This window comes from Colobus angolensis, unplaced genomic scaffold (genome assembly GCF_000951035.1).
Source record: "Colobus angolensis palliatus isolate OR3802 unplaced genomic scaffold, Cang.pa_1.0 Scaffold203, whole genome shotgun sequence".
Taxonomy (NCBI): domain Eukaryota; kingdom Metazoa; phylum Chordata; class Mammalia; order Primates; family Cercopithecidae; genus Colobus; species Colobus angolensis.
In genome coordinates this window covers 1658078-1674924 of record NW_012115189.1, presented here as the reverse complement: position 1 = coordinate 1674924, position 16847 = coordinate 1658078, and the positions used below count along the sequence as shown (strand labels likewise).

Below are 16847 nucleotides of genomic sequence, written 5' to 3'. Positions count from 1 at the left end.
GGTAAAATGGTTATGTGAAATTAATATATACAGATCACCATAATGCAAAGGTTTTTTGTTTTTTAGTTTTTAATTCTGAATTGGGGTCAACAGTTGTTTTTAAATAACTTTATTTTGAAGTAATTTAATACTCACAAGAAGTTTCAAAATAGTACAGTGTTTTCCCCCAAAGATAGTATATAACCATAGTACTTTTATCAATATCAGGAAATTAACATTGATAGAGACCTTACTGAAATTTCGCCAGCTTTTACATGTACTCTCCTGTAGATGTTTATGTGGGTATGGTTTTATGAGACTTTATCACATGTATAGATTCATGTAACCATCACCACATTCAGAATATAGAACTTATTCCATCACAAAACAAACTCCCTCGTGGTCAACCACTTAATAATCACACCTTCACCCACTCCTAACCCCTGGCAGCCAGTGCTCTGTTCTTCAGCACAATTTTGTCACTTTAAGAATGTTGTATAAATGGAATTATACAATATGTAACTTTTGAGATTGGCTTTTTTCACTCAGTATAATGAATGCCCTGGAGAACTATCCAAGCTGTCCTGTGTGTCAGTAGTTCGTTCCTTTTATTGCTGAGTGGTATTCTAGTATCTTTTTCCCCTTTCCTTACTTACCATGTGAAACCTTCCTTTTCACTTAGAAGAAAAGTTGCCATCAAATATTTATTTAGAGCTGAACTTTGGTCTCAGAGACCAGGGTCATCATAGCCGAGAGGGCAGAAATTTAAATGGAATACTCAGAAGGTTGAAGTTCACATTTCCTACTGACTCAGTGGAGTGCTACGACTCTTATTCCCCTCCCTTGTAGAGCACTCCACTTAGACACTCTTCTTGTGGCATCCTCTTTGTGTTTACTTAAAACGTATCGATTGACAAAGACTTTAGTCTGTCAAACCTCAAATATCTTAATTTGATTCAAGTCCAACCTATTTTTGTACATTAATTTGTAACTGTTCTTTTATTTTATATATGTTTTCTTCCCAAGACAGATAAAGGACAAAAAAAGCATTTTCAGCAAGTATTCCAAATGCTGAAGCTCATGGGATATGACTGGGCAGAAAGGTAATGTCTGCATGGTTCTTAATTGTCTGTGCATGGTCAGCTGAGCCTGAAAATGTACCTAGTGGTTTAAAAGTTTTTCATTCAAATTTCAATTCTTTGTTTCAAGATATTAGTATGGAAAAGTAGATTTGATTTTTGTATTATGTCTTGGTTATAATAATTTCCACCTTACAAACATTTAATAACTGTATTTTTATTAGTTATCTGCTCTCCATGGCTTAGTTTTCAAAATTCTTAATCCACATCTCCTTTTTCTTCTAAAGGCAACTAGTAGTTTAATCACATGCTGTTGATAATAAAGTGAAGATGTGCTTAATGTCCTTTGTAGCATACAAATCACATCAATTTCATTTTATTAATTTTTTAAAACTCTGAGGGTTAAAGTTCAAACCACTCTCTGAAAGGTATTATATACTTTCAGCAGCAGCTCTTGTTTAACTTTCAGTTAACTAGATGCCCACTCTTTTAGGTGCCAGCATGTGCCCTTTGGAGTAGTGCAGGGAATGAAGACTCGAAGAGGAGATGTCACTTTCCTAGAAGATGTTTTAAATGAGATTCAGTTAAGGATGCTACAGAACATGGCTTCAATTAAGAGTGAATTCAGTTTTTTCTTATTAAAGTCATAACTTATATGCCACTTTTATGTTACTCTGGACTTTGGGCAGTGTGATTTATTATGTCTGTCCCTCCATTGAAGCGTCACTAACTTTGTCAGAAATAGCTTTCACTAATTAGAGGTGCCAGAATTTTTATACTTACTACTCGGGAATTGGTCACTTCAATAATCTGAATTGCTATAACCTTGGTCCTCTTTTCATGAACAGCTTGAGCATTTTCATGAACAGCTTGTCATTTTGTTGTCTGGGTGGTCACGTGAAGTTTCTATGTTATAATTTGGATTCAAATCACAAGTCCTTATGACTTTAACCTTCATCCTTGGAAAACTAAGTATCAGATATCCTACAAGTATCTTTTGAATAAATAAATTTGGATTCCTTTTCCTTTAATGTAGGCAGGGGAAATGTCATTATCAAAGGTAAAATAGCCCAAATTAGGAAAGTAAATTACTCATTCTAAATTTGTTCTTGATTGTCAGCATGCATTTTTGGCAGATAATTACCTTCACTTGGATCCATGATTGGCACAGTGTCATGTAGAATAAAGATAGCTGCCTTTGTCTGTTTCAGCAACTAAAGAACTCAAGAACCCACAGGAGACTGCAGAGAGGGTCGGGCTCGCAGCACTCATTATTCAGGTCTGTTAAGACTCCTATCTGTGAGGCCCTTTTGTTTGGTACTAGAGCAAATCCCAGCAGTGAAGATTTCCTCTGTCGTTTTAGGACTTCAAAGGTTTACTCTTATCTGACTACAAGTTCAGCTGGGATCGTGTTTTCCAGAGTCACGGGGACACAGGAGTCTTCCTACAGTACACACACGCCCGCCTCCACAGGTGAGAAGAGGCTGCAGGGAAACCTTGTACTGTACTGTGCTTCCCTAGGTTGGGTCCTGTGATTCTAAGACCAGGGGCCCTGTTTTCTGGACTTTTCCAATATCTTCTATTCAGATCTGACTAGAGTAGGCCTTCTTTTAGGGAAAAAAAATTTTTTTATTGAGCATCTATGTTAGAAATACATTTATGTGTATTATCTTAGTCCTCAGAATAACCCTGTCGAAGAATATACTATTACCTCCATTGTGTATGGATAAAGAAATAGATTTAGGAAAATTAAAGTATCAGATCAAACAGTGTTGGCATCAAAGTCTAGGGCTGTATTAAGGAGACCAAAATTGTGTATTAGAAGGTGATGTTCATCACTTGGAGTTCTGTGCCCTTGTATGACTTTTTAATCTTTTGATGTTTTTAACTTTAAACTTTTGATAACAGTTTGGAAGAGACTTTTGGATGTGGGTACCTGAATGACTTCAACACTGCTTGTTTACAAGAGCCACAGTCTGTTTCAATTCTTCAGCATCTTCTCAGGTACGATGTTTTCTAGGGATCATCAAGTGTGCTTCTGCTTATCAAAATGGCTATTAGCATTTTTGCTGCCCAGTAGAGTCAACAGGCCAGTAGCTGCCTTCTGCCTCTAGACTTTTCCCAAAGGGATGCCTAAAAAGTGATTATTTGCATTTTGAGGGCAGAGGGCATAGATTAAGACAGTGCTCAAGGAGGACAGTCTTTAGGTCTTCAGAATATTATCACTGATGAATAGCACACGTGTCTAGCCACCCCAGGCTCACATAAAGCCTTATAAAAGCATAACCTTTTAGTTTGAGAAAGAGCATCTTCTTGCCCTCTGTGATAAGTGAAGGAAAACACCTGCCTTTGTGCAGCTTCCCAGAGACCGTAAGTCCTTCATTTGCCTCTTGGTTTCGGTTCATAATCTCAAATACATGTATCTGATGCTCCCATGCTAGGCAAGACACCACACATTTTAGCTCTGACGGGCATTGTTGGTGAAGCTAAACACGCCAGAGCTTAATCTCTAGAAGGGATATGGGTGGTTATGAACAAGGCAGTTTTCTTTGATTGCTATATAGTAGTCAGTGGTTCTTTCCTGGGATCAGAAAAATTTACTCACATGTACAATAGCTAATGTGAGGAAAAATAAGCCACCTGGGTTTTCTTAGCATTGAGGGTAGACTTTGCTCATTTATATTTTATGTTCCTAAACATGGCTGGAGGCTTTTTACATTCACCAGCCATGATTAAAAGTTTTGCTGTGGACTAGGTCTAGGGAATAGCAAGATGATTTTGAAGTCCCTGCCATCAAAAAATTTGTAAGAAAGAAAAATATTCCTTTGCCTACAAGTGTACACACAGTTTTTTCATATCCTTCTACTCTTTTTTTTGAGACAGATTCTCGCTCTGTTGCCCAGGCTAGAGTACAGTGACTGAATCTCGGCTCACTGAAACCTCTGCTTCCCAGACTCAAGCAATTCTTCTGCCTCATCCTCCCGGGTAGCTTGGACTATAGGCACTGGCCAACACGCCTGGCTACTTTTTGTATTTTTAGTCGAGGACGGGGTTCACCATATTGGCCAGGCTGGTCTCAAACTCCTGACCTCGTGATCCACCCACCTCGGTCTCCCAAAGTGCTAGGATTACAGATGTGAGACACTGCGCCTGGCCATACCTTCTGCTCTTAATCATGTCAAATCAATCTTATATTCATGATCGTCTTAGTGTAACATGTACAGTATTTTCCTGTTCACTGTTCCTGTCATCTTTTAGGTTCGACGAGGTGCTTTATAAGTCATCTCAGGATCTTCAACCCAGGCATATTGTCAGTTACCTTCTAACTTTAAGGTACTTTATAATCTTCCTGTTTTCAGATGTTTAATGGCATTTGAGACCTTTCTTTCATCTAAAGGTTTCCTATAAACAAATTCCTTGTTCTAAAATTTGATGTGCTTTTAGTTACAGGAATTATTGCTTCATCTATACAAATTAGCAGTTAATGTTCCTTCATTCAGTGATACAAGGTACTGTCACTAAGACTGGAGAATGGGAACTGACAACTCCACAGTTACAGCACAGTGCATGTGTGTTTTATTAGAGTGAACATAAGAGACGGTGTTAGGGCAACCAGCCCAGCCTTGAGAGATCAGAGAGGGCTTCTCAGAGGAAAGGAGATATTAATCAAGAGAAGGAATGTGGCTGGGAAGAAGAAAAAAGCCCAGAGTTGAGCAAGAGCATAATAATACATTTTAAAGGATCCATAAGCATTGTCCTGGGAGGCTGATAAATGAAGCGTGTATAAACCTGTTTGCCATGGACTGAGGCATTTAAACTTATTTTCAGGGCAGTGGGGTCCATACAGGGATTTTAAGCAGAGGTGCAGAAAAATAAGCTAGAAAACTTAATTTTTCTAATCTTTAATGACAATTTCATGGTGTCTATTTTAGAAACTTGAAATCGAAATTATTGAGTCCACCCTTGTATAGCAGCAGCTGTATCTTCCATAAAGCTATTTAATAAAAGAAATTTTGCTTTTACTCAATGTTTATTGAAATCAGACACTTATCAGGACTGTTTTCTTGATTATACTTTTTACCTTGTCTTCTCTAGATTTATGTAAGGTAAATGACACTTAAGACATATAGAGGTGAAGAAGTCTTTTTTTTTTTTTTTTTCTTTGAGACGGCATCTCACTCTGTTATCCAGGCTGGAGTGTGGTCTTGGCTCACTGCAACCTCCACCTCCTGGATTCAAGTGATTCTCCTGCCTTAGCCTCCCTAGTAGCTGGGATTATAGGCGTGCACCCTCACGCCCAGCTAATGTACAAAATCTTATGAAATGTCATTTTATCATTAAAACTGATATCTTAAGTATCATTTCTTCAACACGTTGTTATACTTGATGCCATACCTAAATTTAAAAAGATACTTTAAAGAAGTGTGGCCAGTGTGTGGAGAGTGGATAACTAGTTTCTACCCACCTCACTGTACAGAGGAAAAGGCCATGCTGTGTTATACATTTGATTGTAGGTTGCCTAAATGAGGAAACATGATTAGAAAAGAATCCTTTATATTTGTAAAATTAACAATGAAATCATAATCTTAAGAATTGCCCACCTCTTAGTAGTAGAATAGGGCTGAGATCTAAAGCTTGAGTTTTGAATTCCAGTTTCAACTTTACAGTTTCGAATACATCCTTTAATGGTTCTTTGCTTTATTTATTAAGTTGAAGGAGTAAGATTAGGTATCAAGCTCATATCTTATAACAGGAAATTACTGCTGGTACCATCGTGATTTCTCTCTTCCTGTTTCAGTCATCTTGCAGCTGTGGCACACAAAACACTACAAATAAAAGATAGTCCTCCTGAAGTGGCTGGGGTATGTTATGTTGAATATTTTCTGTATAATCCCTAGCTCCTCAGACTAATATTACTAAGTCAGTCTTGTAAATTTTTCTAAAATAGCATTCTGTTGTTCAACTGTAGTAGTGTACTTCCTCAGCTAATAATTAGGCTGTAACAATCAATGTTTATATACTTCCCAAAATACTAGACTATGAAGCACATTTTCCTACATGAAATATTATAGTGATGTTTCCCTTATCTGAAGGCATACTGTATAATACTATCACTCCCACTCCATGACACTTTATGTACAGGTCTTAGTATAAGGGATGCTAGGAATTTATCTTCTCTTGCCTATAGTAACTCGAGGGCACTGTGACATATTGTTCCTGCTTTAAATTAAAAAGAATTACCTTTAAAACCATTCTCATGTATTGAATACATTCCTGTTATTGAATATTTTAAATCATTCTTTATTTTGTAGGCCAGACTTCATCTTTTCAAAGCTGTCCGTTCTGTCCTAGCCAATGGAATGAAACTTCTTGGAATAACACCTGTATGTAGGATGTAATTTCCATTAAAATGCCTTTTAAAATGTCAAATGAACTCTAGTTATCTATTCTTAGATGCCTTACTGTTCAGAATAATTTTTTTTTTTGAGATGGAGTTTCTCTCGTTGTCCAGGCTGGAGTGCGATAGTGTGATCCTGGCTCACTGTAACCTCCGCCTCCCACATTCAAGCGATTCTCCTGCCTCAGCCTCCTGAGTAGCTGGGATTACAGGCATATGCCATCATGCCCGGCTAATTTTGTATTTTTAGTAGAGACGGGGTTTCTCTATGTTGGTCAGGCTGGTCTCGAACTCCCAACCTCAGGTGATCCACCTGCCTTGGCCTCCCAAAGTGCTGGGATTACAGGCATGAGCCACCATGTCCAGCCAAAGTTAAACTATTATTCTGTGTCAGAATCTGTATTAAGTGTGACTTGTCAAGTTATTCAGTCTTTATCCTTAAATAAATAAGTCATCTGAATTATCTTATGGTCAGTAGGTATTTAAATAGACATTGAGTTTTTTTAAACCCAAAGCTTTGTGGTCTAATGGGGCTAAAGGATTTGAATTTAAACTTTGGCTTGAAATTTCTTACCATGTCATTCTTCCAGAAACTATTCTTATATATGATTCTATAGTAGATTATACATGATCCAGAAACTATTCTGAAATGATTTAATGTTTTCATGAAATAAAAGAATTGGTAGGGGGGAAAATTATCAATTTTCTTGTAATTGTGGCTAGTTTGGAATAAACATAGGGAGATCAAAAATAAGCATCTTTCTGTTAATATAGCTGACAGCTACTCCTAGAGACAACAGACCTCATGCTTCCCTTTGAATTAACATATACAGGTAACTCTTACTGTGTGAATTCAGGAACTAAATACATTTTAATAGCAAGGAGTTACTTGTAAAGACATTGAATTAGGATCTTTTTGTAAAATGTAGTCCATTCAACCATAATTTGAAATGGAGTTTCTTATAGTTTCCTTCATATATCTTCATATTGGTGACATACAGTTTGTGTGGCTTCATTAGATAACATGACCATGGCTTAGGCAACAAGAGTAGGATGTGGTGTGTTTGATCAGTACGGCCATCCTCATCAGCCAGCATTTCCATTCAGGTCTGCTATAATTTATTCTAAATGTTGCTAGTAGTAGTCTTTTGAATACCAGTGACAGTCTATTTTTATGAATAAAGAAGCAAATTAGCACAAACTGAAGCTTCTCTAGAGTGAAAATTATTTCAGATTAGCAATTATGACTTACCTTCTTAGTCCTAGAAAAGATTCAGCCTTGCAGTTCCAATTTTAGTGCCATAACTCCCAGATAGCTAATTTTCGACTGTCAAATTTTTCTTAGCATAAACCAGCCAAGGGATAAAAATGTAGAGACATGTTTTACACATCCAATATCCCTCTCTACTTGTTTGAAGAAACTTTCCCCTTCCAAGATCAGTAGTGTCTTCCTGAGTATTTGAATCTTGAGTGAAACCATATAGGAACAGTAATGGGTAGAGCCAAATCTTTACAAAAGCTAAAAAGACTTTTCATTACTTCTTAGAACCTAGACGCTTGTAGCCCTGATTGTGGACCTTCTTAAAAATTCTTTTTTGCTTAAGGCTTGCCCAGAGTTGATTTGCAGCCAGAGAACCCTAACTGATACAATTCTACATATAGAAAATAACAGTGCATTATTTTAATGGTCATATGTATAATATAAAAAAGTGATTAAACAGAATTCAGAATTCATATAAAGTTTATTGCTGAATTTCCCCATTAACATTACAGAAAACACTGAAATTTCACAAATTATTGAGAGTCCAACAGTTAAACATACTTTATTTTAAAAAGTACAAAAGTGACATTAGAAATTTTTTTGAAGAAAAGTATATCATCTAACAGCAAAGAAATATGAACCAGATAATGAATGGCACAAATATAGCACTAAAGGGGTACTCAATCACCACCGAGAAATCATCTGAGTTATGAAATAGATTCATTTTGAGAAGTTACACATTCAGTTTGTTTATGAACTAGTCTGTCTTGCTTCTGCCTCTTGTAAGAAAAGAACTAGGTCTTTACTGCTGCTAGGACAAAATACTGTACATGAATTGGAGAATAAGGAGGGGTCATTCTTCTCCCCTGGTACCTGAACAAGAGAACAGTTAGTACAGAAATGGCTTTGGCACTTTAACCTTGTTAAACATTGTCCCAAACCTTGTTACTTGAGTATTGTAGCCTCACCATGATTTTTTTTTAACACCGTATCATCTCCATACTTATGTACAAATTATATATATACACACTAATAAAATTCCTTCATTCTAAAACAATAGTTTGACCCCAAACAGGTCCACATTAAGTTTCTGTATTAGCAGTTCACTCCGATAGCTTTGTTTGTTGTTGTTTCCACATACAGCACTGATCTTAATTCTTATGCCATATAGTTAATTTTTTATTTCTTTATGCTACCTTCTGGAATTGACTTAAGGCTCTAGTTTAATGCAAATGGTTTAGTCTTAACAAGAGTCTCACATGAGACTAAAATCACACACCAGTAACTCTCTCCTTTGAAGCTGTTTCTCCTTGTTGGATGGATGTAGTGTCTTGTCTGGGTAATCCATAGAGATATATGGAAACACATACAAGAAGAGTACCCAGGGCAAAGGTGAGTGCTGAAAAGGAAAAAAAACCAGCTTTATCTGTATGTGTGTCTTTAAAACTGCCTAATGATCAGTTTAAAATTTTGAAAACTCTTAATTGTGGGTTTACACTATCAGATCATATTTATATGATGGCAAGGTTTAGAAAGGTCTTCTATTACAGCAAAAAAAAAAAAAGGCGGGGGGGGCGGCAGGGCAGGTAAAATCAAGGCAGTGTTGATCACTGATCAGACTTTTTAGAACATGAGTATGCCTAACTGACACTGACCACTCTGACAAAGAACATACTAATTTCCCTATAAAATATATAATTTTTTAAAAATGTAAGTATAAATATATATATAAGTACAAAAGAAAATGTGGTAGAACTGGCGAACCTGTGAAAGTTTAGAGTAAAAGATAGTTGAGCAAGATTCAGTTAGGTGACCATTCAAACAAATCAAAAAAATCATAATTTCTCAATAGGAGATGAGGCAATAATTTACTACTAGTCTTAACCCTTTTTTCATCTTTTTTTTTTTTTTGAGACGGAGTTTCGTTCTTGTTGCCCAGGCTGAAGTGCAAAGGCGCAATCTCGGCTCACCGCACCCTCTGCCTCCCGGGTCCAGACGATTCTCCTGCCTCAGCCTCCCAAGTAGCTGGGAGGAGCATGCTCCACCATGCCCAGCCAATTTTGTATTTTTGGTAGAGACAGGGTTTCTCCATACTGATCAGGCTGGTATCGAACTCCCAACCTCAAGTGATCGCCCGCCTTGGCCTCCCAAAGTGCTGGGATTACAGACATGAGCCACTATGCCCAGCCCCTTTTTTCATCTTAGGATAAAAGAAACCAAAATATAACTTGTCCTAACTTGACAAATATATTTCTATGACATCACGCTTTATTTTAGTTCACTCCTAACTGAAAAAAAACCAGCTGTGCCTTCAAAAGAGGGGAAGGTAGGACAAAAACTTACATCTAAACAGTTAACCGAAAGATTGCTAAGACATGCTCATTGACCATCAGTAAGAACATTAAACAAAAGCATTTTATACTGTTCCTATGTACTTCTTATGAGCAATGCTATAAGGATTTTGTTGAACATAAAGATAGATCAGAATTACAACTAAAAGTGTACCTAAATCGAGTAGAAAAATATCTAAGGGAAACCTTATAAGTACCTGATGACTGAAATGGTAAGTGGTTGGTAAGTAGTGCCAGGCACTACTCTAAAGCACTTCACCTGAAAACAACCCTAGGCAATAGGTGATATTATTCCCATTTTACAGATGAAGAAAGTGTCACCCAGGGTACATAACTTCCCCAAGGTTGCACAGTTAAGAAATGGTACAGGCAACATTTGCCACACACTATACATGGTTTTCTAAAATTTCTACAACATTGGCTTTTCCCTATTTCCATTTATAGACAGGAGTCAACTTAAAAATGAAATGTAAATATAAGCCAGGTCTCTTTTACTTGATATATTTAATAGCTATTCTTCATATATTGCTTTGTTATAATAATTGATCAGTAAAGAAAATTATTACACTATAAAAGCACCCTGAAATGTTAAGTCAGTATCATTGCTTAAATAATTTAGAAGCCAAATTAATGCTGGGTGTGTTATATTAGGACTAGCAAAGCAGTGGTACTGGAATGCCAGCTATATTAGTGAGTTTTATATTAATTACATATTGAATGAAACAAAGATATAAAAGACAAAATCTAGATTTTGATTTTGTTTTCAAAACCATCTCATACCCGAATCCAAACCAGTTGGAAAGGACAAGCTGAGGGAGGAATAAAAGATGTTTTCTATATTCTTCTAAATAAGGAGCCAATATAGTTTAAACTGACTGCTGCAAATAATATCCTAAAGTCTTTATATGTATTTCCTTGAGTACCTTCTCACATTCAGTCACTCAAGTTGTCCTATGTAATACCTATAAAATACAGGGAGGCCTTGACTGCAAAAAAGTCCCTTCACTTTCACATAGAACCAGTACCCCTCGTCTTAAGCTCTAAGACCTCTTAAACAACCAAAGTACTGCTTAGCCACATCCCATACAACTATGAACAGCGGTACAGGTAGAATAAACTGTAGTAACAAAACTAGGAATTTCTGTAAACAGTATGGCCAACTGCCACTTTCAAATAAAGGAATACATGAATCAAGGAAATGAGAGGCTTTTTTCCATGTTAAAAACTCAACACAAACTAAGACATACTTATCTGTAATCCAAACAGCATTACTGAAGCAATGGTGGAAAGGACAATGGCCGCTGCTGCAGAAAAGCCTTTCATGATGTTGTCTGTGTACTTAACCACAACAGAAGTGTAGAGGCCACCAACACTTGCAAGAACTTGTATACAGAAAGAAAGAAAATCTTATCACTCAAATAAATGAAACATTACATAATGGTGAGGCAATTTTCATCCCCAGAGATGCCATACTAATTTGCCTAGGAAAAGGAAAACACTGTTTTCCTTAGGAGTCATCTGAGAGTTTGTACTAAAATTGAGTAGTAGTTCCTATATAATACTGTTTTTCCAAAACAATGCCCAGAGGGCTATGTGGTGCACTAAATTTTACACATTTTTTTGCTAATATGTTAGATATTTTGGGGCACTGCTATCCCAAAGCAATTTTGCCTTCACAATCAAAACTAAGTCAATAAAATGAAAATATATTCAAACTGGTATTTACAGTATCAAAGGATTAATTTCAAAATGTTATAACAGCTTAAAATGGACATCTAACTTAAAGAAAATAAAGGATCTACTAAGAACCTTTAATTCCTGGATACTTACAGATGACAAACCAGACATAATATGTGTAACCATAGAAAAATCCTTTTTCTTTAATTTCAGCTCCATCTGACAAGTAGACGCCAACTAATGTCACAATAATCCCTGATAGATACATTTGAATGTTTCTCACCCAAAGAGAAGTATCTGAACTCTTTAAAACTTTTTCAAAATATACTCCTGAAAGAAGAAAATTAGACATGCAAATATTAAAGGTTACTATAAATTAATGTAAAATGTCTTTCCTTTAGAACAAGATCCTAGAGATATATAAAGTATATGATTTGGGGAACAAAACATACTTTACTTAAATGTGCACTTATGTAGGTTGTGACACATGGCATACTGTACATTATAAATTTATGTTTTTACAGAGTATACAGAATAACAGTGGAAAGTTTATAAGCTACATTTAACAGAAGGCTGTTAAGACAGTTTCTGCCTTTATTATAGCAGTAAGATAGACCACAAAAGCTCTCTGTACTACTTAACGCCAGTAAATTATTTGCTTTGGTCAGCTGAAAAACTACACTATTAAGAGTGAATTATAAACACACCCCTGTAATATCTGCCTACTAATGAATACTCCTAATTCTGCAATATAATCTATAATCACCGCTAGGAATCTTTTCAGAGTAACAACCAAAATGTAAGTAGAATTTGCTGTGTGAAGCCATTTTCCTTTAAAGCAGGGTTCCACAAGCCAAGTTCATACACAAGGTCAGAAGGATCATGAACTCTCCAACGGGATACTAAATTTTGTGTATATGTGCATTTTTCTCATTTTTCTGGAGTTGAAGGTCCATAGATTTTTTCAGATACTTCAAAGGAGTACATGATACCCCTCCCCCACAAAAGTCCCCTGTCTCTCCGGATTTATACTTAAAATGAATGCATATTTTACAAAGCCATTAAATATTTCAGTTAATAAGCATCATGTTAGAGACTTTAAGAATTGCCAATGAAGTATTTATCAACTAAAAAGTCTAACAAAAAACAAGATTATTTTTGATGAGTCTGTGTTGGAATGGGAACATAAAATAGCTATTCTTATTTTCACCTTTGATTTTACCTTCTGGGAAAAACATTTATCCAGTGCCCAGTTACCCCAAACACAGAGAGATATTAAACCACCCTCTGTTTCCTCAATTGTGTATTAAGAGAGTGAGTTAATAAAATGTTGAACATAATCATTTAACTATTCAAGATACTGCAAAAAATCAAATAGTATATTTTTTAGGTAACTCAATTTTTGTTCCCAATTTGTTGGTTTCTAGAACACAATGCTATCATTAAGTATATTCCCGAATCTATATTTTCCCCTCCTATACAATATCTTATTTACAAGCAGTATTTTACTTCTGTATTCAGCCTGCTTTCCTAATCAAAAATAGAGTCCTGACTTGAAATAGGTACAAATAAAGATATATAATAAAGATATATAGCTATAATAAATTCCACTAAAAGCTTTAAGCAGAATATATTAAAAACTATCATCTCTGCTGGAACTATTTCTAAAACTTTTTTTATGTTACACTTAATATTCATACTTTCTTATCTTGATGCATTGCAGGAGTGCTTGTCCCTACACGTACAACTCCAGACTTCCATGGATTTTTGATGTTAGTGATTTTGTGTTGTCTTTCCTCCCTGTTTGGTTGTTAGTTTTATGTATTATGCTTTCTAAGGTACTCTTGACCCACCTCATCATCCTACTCCATAGCTCCTAACCTGTTAAAGCAGAGAAAGAACTTGAGGTTACAGGGGAAAAAAAAGATACTTAGGTGGCAATATTAACAACCTAAAGCAGCAGGATCTGACTTGACGATAGTGGCAGTTCCAGAAAAAAGGAAAGGGCTTTCTGAAGGCTAATGTTCTCCATTTTCAGAGGTCTTTTTTCATTTACTTTTGGGTTTTGGGCTAGACTGAGATGGTCAAGGATAGATAACAGAAGTAGTTAACTGCAAGTATGAATAGGGATTGAGTCTGAACTTAGTTGAACGATGCTATACATTTACTGAAAAAACAGCTGACATAAAACTAAATATAAGCAAGAAGATAAAGTTTAATGGGAATAAAACTGAGAAAGCAAGATAAACTAGACTGGTGTCTAAAGTTTGATGTTTTCGAAAAATATGACAAAAGAATAAAACGATGCTTTCATGATTTACCTGCAAATCCTGAGCACAATACAGCAATAGCTATAGCACCAAACCCTAATAATGGATTTTGTTCCACCTGCAATATTAATTTTTAAAGTTATTTTTAGTGACTAATAAACAAGAGTTCATCCAAGAGTCCAAACAAATAAATACAAAAACCTGTGTTACAGTCTTACTAAAAGCACATCAGACACAGCTATTCTACAGAATAAGACAACTAAACAAACAAAAAGACCATTCCAGAAATTAACCAGGGCACTTGGCTTAAGTGAAAAATGTGTTCCTCAAATCACAGACATAGTATATGCTTAATATATTGTGTGCCCACTGTTTCCTAATATCAATAAGCACTCTAGCATGAACTTTTGAACAGGCCAAGTCAGCATGCTACTTAATTTTAATTTCTACTATCACTCTAACTTAAAAGCTTATAGCATCAATCCTGAAAATGATAACAATTTAACTTATTCCTCATCACCTACAGGATAAAGTGCTGCCTCTTAAGACTCCCCAATTTATTGAATTTTTAGTATACCTTCTGTGTACCAGATACATTGTCTATACACATAGCTATGGTTTGAATGTCCACTTCAAAATGCGTGTTGAGATTTAATTGCCATTGTAACAGTATTAAGAGGTGGGCATTTAAGAGATGATTAGGTCATGAAGGCTCTGTCCTCAAGAAGGGATTGATGCCATTACTGAGGGAATGAGTTAGTTATTGAGGGAGTAGGTTTCTGATAAAAAGGATGAGTTCAGCCCACTTCCCTCTTTGTCACGTGGGATCGCTTCTGCCTTCTGCCATAGAATGACCCTCACCAGATGCCAGCACTGTGTTCTGGACTTCCCAGCCTCCAGAACCATGGGCCAAATAAACTTCTGTTCTTTATGAATTACCCACTCTGTGTATTCTGTTATAGCAGCAGAAAATGGACGAAGATACATACTAAATGACTAAAGAAGATTATAATACACAGCTCTGGTTCTTAATTTCTTATGTAGGCAAAATTGACAAGTATATATAACCAAAATAGTGTGAGACTAGTGCTAACAGATCCAAGTATATGGGTCCTAACCCTCTGTTTCACTTTATTTTCTCTTTTCTCAACTGTCAGGATCTTTCATCAGTCTTTCCTGAAAGATAAATACTATCTCAATAGTATCACTGAAATTAGAGGGTTGAGATTCATGACTGTAATATGACAAGTATATACCTTGTTCAAAATAAATAAGCCTGATATAAGAAAAGCACCACTTTATGGTACCTGAGAGAGCAAGCTTGGTCTAAAATGTTTGCATGAAGATAAAAGGAGAAACAGAAGATACTGTAGACCAGTGGTTCTCAAAGTATGGACCCTGGATCAGCAGCAGTGGTACCACCTGGGGGTTTGTTAGAAATAAAAACTGTCAGGCTCTACCCCAGACCTAGTGAACCATAAACTATGGGAATGGGCCCAGCAATCTGTTTTAACCAACCTTCCAGTTGATTCTGATGTACACAAAAGTTTGAGAACCACTGCTATAGACTACACATTATTAACAAGGATGCCTTCCTAATACAAATTTCAGGACTGACATAGATAGAATAAAATCATACTGAGATATCACCTATCCCAACAATTCTTGACTTTCCTGCCAGTTTAATCTCTCTACAGTTAGGAAAAATAGTGATGGTTACGGCTTATCTGGACTTGATTCTGACAAGAAACTACTGGGTGATGAAGTAGATGTGATGGAAACTTTGGAAGAAAGCAACCATGTGATCTGAGCATGAGCCAAACACAGCACAGTTAAGAGACATGTGCTCCAGTCCTGAATAAATCAAAATTCAAAAATGTAAAACTTTAAGTTAGAATTCCATGGCTCGTGAGAAGATGATTCAAGAGAGATAAAGAGTTACTGAAGAAGGAGGTTCTAGTGAAGAGTAAAAAAAAAAGAATACATAAGGAAATCAACATGTTTAAATAAGGGCATCTTCACTGAATTGATTTTACAAGAACAAAACTGAGGTATAGATCACCAAGAGGACTCTAACCAGGAATTTAAGAATAGTATCAAGAAATCGAAAACTCAGAATAAGTTGAGGCTTGCAAAAATACTGTAAGGCATTAAAGAAAGCTTTTTTTGAGACAGGATCTTGTGGTACAATCATGGTTCACTGCAGCCTCAACCTCCTCGGCTCAAGTGATCCTCCCACCTTAGCTTCCTAAGTAGCTGGGACTACAGGCATGCATCACCACATCTAGCTAAGTTTTAATTTTTTTTGTGGAGACATGGTCTCACTATGTTACCCAGGCTGATCTTGAACTCCTGGGCTCAAGCAGTTCTCCCCGCCTAGACTACCTAGCTAAATAAATTTAAAAGACTATCAAGAAAAGTAGGTGAGTTAGTATATATAAAGCATTTAGATAATGCTAATATTTAGTGCCATATAAATGATTACGGCTGTTATTGTTACAATGATTACCAACAAAATATTAGAACAGATTTAGAGATGACTTTTACTTAAAAAGTTTAACAGTCATCAGTGGAAAGTGTGACTTCACTAAGTGTGAAACATGCCATATTTCCTTACTGAAATGACTCCTAATGTTAAGTGATGAGGAGAATTCCATAGGGATAATGTTTGGCAAGAAATCTGACAGACTGCATATTATTATTATTATTACTATTATTTTTTGAGACAGTCTCGTACTGTCACTCGAACTGGTGTGCAGTGGTGCAATCTCGGCTCAGTGCAACCTCTGCCTCCCAGGTTCAAGCAATTCTCCTGCCTTAGCCTCCTAAGTA

General features: G+C 36.1%; 2 protein-coding genes across 2 annotated transcripts in view; one reads left to right on the top strand and one right to left on the bottom strand.

Moving 5' to 3' along the window:
* RARS2 (arginyl-tRNA synthetase 2, mitochondrial) overlaps positions 1–6916 on the top strand; it is a 74149-nt gene extending 67233 nt beyond the window's left edge. The window contains exons 12-19 of the mRNA XM_011941951.1: positions 1006–1082; positions 1552–1676; positions 2270–2337; positions 2422–2531; positions 2967–3062; positions 4317–4391; positions 5857–5920; positions 6371–6916. Of these exons, the coding sequence (XP_011797341.1) occupies positions 1006–1082; positions 1552–1676; positions 2270–2337; positions 2422–2531; positions 2967–3062; positions 4317–4391; positions 5857–5920; positions 6371–6457 (702 nt within the window). The 3' untranslated portion in view covers positions 6458–6916. The remainder of the gene's footprint in view (positions 1–1005; positions 1083–1551; positions 1677–2269; positions 2338–2421; positions 2532–2966; positions 3063–4316; positions 4392–5856; positions 5921–6370) is intronic.
* A 1272-nt stretch (positions 6917–8188) lies between these two features.
* Positions 8189–16847, bottom strand: part of SLC35A1 (solute carrier family 35 (CMP-sialic acid transporter), member A1) — a 42134-nt gene continuing 33475 nt past the window's right edge. The window contains exons 5-8 of the mRNA XM_011941950.1: positions 14067–14133; positions 11899–12075; positions 11316–11450; positions 8189–9116 (exon numbers count right to left, since the gene is read on the bottom strand). Coding sequence (XP_011797340.1) covers positions 8989–9116; positions 11316–11450; positions 11899–12075; positions 14067–14133 — 507 coding nt within the window. The 3' untranslated portion in view covers positions 8189–8988. The remainder of the gene's footprint in view (positions 9117–11315; positions 11451–11898; positions 12076–14066; positions 14134–16847) is intronic.